At 43.6% G+C, this 2,573-nt stretch overlaps 1 protein-coding gene across 2 annotated transcripts in view; it reads left to right on the forward strand.

Moving 5' to 3' along the window:
• ADAT1 (adenosine deaminase, tRNA-specific 1) overlaps positions 1 to 2,573 on the forward strand; it is a 25,628-nt gene that overhangs the window by 6,261 nt on the left and 16,794 nt on the right. For both annotated transcript variants that reach the window (XM_011990110.1, XM_011990111.1), the window contains one exon: positions 463 to 593. In XM_011990110.1, the coding sequence (XP_011845500.1) occupies positions 463 to 593 (131 nt within the window). The remainder of the gene's footprint in view (positions 1 to 462; positions 594 to 2,573) is intronic.

Here is a 2,573-nt window from a genome sequence, read left to right on the forward strand (position 1 = left end):
CCCAGATTGCTGAGCCCGCCACAGAGATTCTGATTCAGCAGATCTAGGGTGGAACGTCAGCAATTGAGTTTCTTTTCTTTTTTTTTCTTTTAAAAAAAAAAATGGAGTCTCACTCTGTCACCCAAGTTGAAGCACAGTGGCACAATCGTAGCTCACTACAGCCTCAAACTCCGGGGTTTAAGCAGTCCTCCTGCCTCAGTCTCCCAAGTAGCTGGGGTTATAGATGTGAGCAGCCGAGGCCAGTTGAAATTTGGAGGGCTAACAAATTCCCAGGTGATGCTGATGCTGCTGGTGCAGGGACCACACTTTGAGAATCACTGGTCTAGAGCATTGTCATAATTCCCAATCCCTACCAGTCCCACTAGTCTACAGTACTTCTGTCTTAGTAATCACCCTACCAGAGGCTTTCCCCTTAACCACAGAGATTGGTTGTTCATCCTAATAACATCTTGCAACCCTTAGGTACCTTCTCCATCAACTCCAGTTGGCAGCCACCCTGAAAGAGGATAGCATCTTTGTCCCAGGAACTCAAAAAGGACTGTGGAAACTCAGACGAGACCTCATTTTCGTGTTTTTCTCCAGCCACACACCCTGTAAGTATATTCAAGCCTTTGGATTAATGTTACATGGACTACTTCCTTATGGTTGTGTTATCCATAGATAGGTTTTTCCTGAAAAGCACTAATGGCTGAAGTAGCCACAAGTAGTGACAGTGCCTTTTTATGACAGGCCAGTGTACCTAATCATTTCTAAAGGTTTCATCTAAAGAGAAGGCAGAGGTAAGGGGTATAGAGTCTCACTCACACTATTAGTCAATTCTCAGAATCAGGATTAGGGGCATAAGGCTGAAACCTCACAAGATGTGAAGCCAACATGGGGCTTAGAAGTCCTATAGTAACATATCCTAAAACTCATTTCATCCATTCAGTCGTTGAACAAATACTTTCTGCTGTTTGTCAGGCACGATATGACATACTGAGTGTACAGAAGTGAATAAGACTAGCACATTGCTTACCTTCGTAGTCTTTTAGGGAATGTAGACAGTCATGGTTAGGGTAAATTTTGATGGGTTGTAAGGGTATGTTCGGGTGCTATGGCTGCATAAGACAGGAAGACCTAGCCTGGGGTGAGGGGGGCATCATTTCTACCTTTTGTTTTTCTTTCTTAAAAATTGAAAATAACTTCTGCCTTTTGTGGATAACAACTCAGGATGGCAGCAAAATTTTCTCACCCTAAAAGCTTTGAAATAAGGATATAAAATTAAACTTTAAAACTTTTAAGCTTTAAAACTAACACATGCAATTAGAGCAGAGATAAGAAATCACTAGGAAGAAATAGAATAGCTGTCTAGATCTGATCATAACTCCAATTGAAAATACAGATACAACTTAAGAAAGAATGAGACCAATTACACGGTGGCTCATACCTGTAATCACAGCACTTTGGGAGGCCAAGGTGGGCGGATCACCTGAGGTCGGGAGTTTCAGACCAGCCTGACCAACATGGAGAAACCCTGTCTCTACTATATATACAAAATTAGCTGGGCATGGTGGTGCATGCCTGTAATCCCAGCTACTCGGGAGGCTGAGGCAGGAGAATCGTTTGAACCCAGGAGGCAGGGGTTGCAGTGAGCCGAGATTGCACCATTGCACTCCAGCATGGATGACAGGACAAGACTCCATCCAAAAAAAAAAAAAAGAAAGAAAGAAGGAAAGAGTGTGAGAAAAGAGTTTAAGAGTCAAAGCCCAGAAAAATGACACACAGACGCAGGCAGCGCTCATCCACGCTCTATTCTTACCTGTAAGGGCCCTAGTCCAAGGCCCAAAGGATGTTTCCTAATCAGCTCCTCTCAAGCTGTAATATGCACATGAATCTCCTGGGGAACATGCAGATTCAGATTCATTAGGTCTGGAGTGGGGCCTGAGGTTCTGCATTTCTAGCCAACTCCCAAAGCATGCCAGCGGTGTGGGTCCGTAGGCCACACATTGAGTAGCTAGGACCAGGGCGATCCCAGTGACAGGTATAGCCTTATTGTGGAGAAAGATGCATCTGAGGATCACAGCCTGATGGCCTAATCCAAACTTATCTAACCCACGGCCCGCCTGGTTACATGTGGGCCCAGGACGGCTTTGAATGTGACCCAAGACAAATTCTTAAACTTTCTTAAAACGTTGTGAGATTTTTCTTGCGATTTTTTTTTTTTAGTTCATCAGCTATCGTTTGTGTTCGTGTATTGTGTTGTGTGTGGCCCAAGAAAATGTTTATTCTTCCAGTGTGGCCCAGGGAAGCCAAAATACTGGACATTTATGGAGTTTGATTATGCCCTAATCAAACTCCACAAGTCAGTGGTCTGCAAACAGGTGCTGATCTGTGGGAACAGTCCATGAAAAAACAAGAAAGCTCAAGACTATGTAGTGAATTTTGCAGAACTAATTTCTTTCACTTTAAAGGATGTGAGAGTTATTTTTTTTTTAAGTGATGGTGATTGAATTTTTTTTTTTTCTTGATCTCGGTTCATTGCATCCTCCACCTCCTGGGTTCAGGCGATTCTCCTGCCTTGGCCTCCCGAGTAG

The sequence above is a fragment of the Mandrillus leucophaeus genome, unplaced genomic scaffold, assembly GCF_000951045.1.
Source record: "Mandrillus leucophaeus isolate KB7577 unplaced genomic scaffold, Mleu.le_1.0 Scaffold37, whole genome shotgun sequence".
NCBI classification, from domain to species: Eukaryota; Metazoa; Chordata; class Mammalia; order Primates; family Cercopithecidae; genus Mandrillus; species Mandrillus leucophaeus.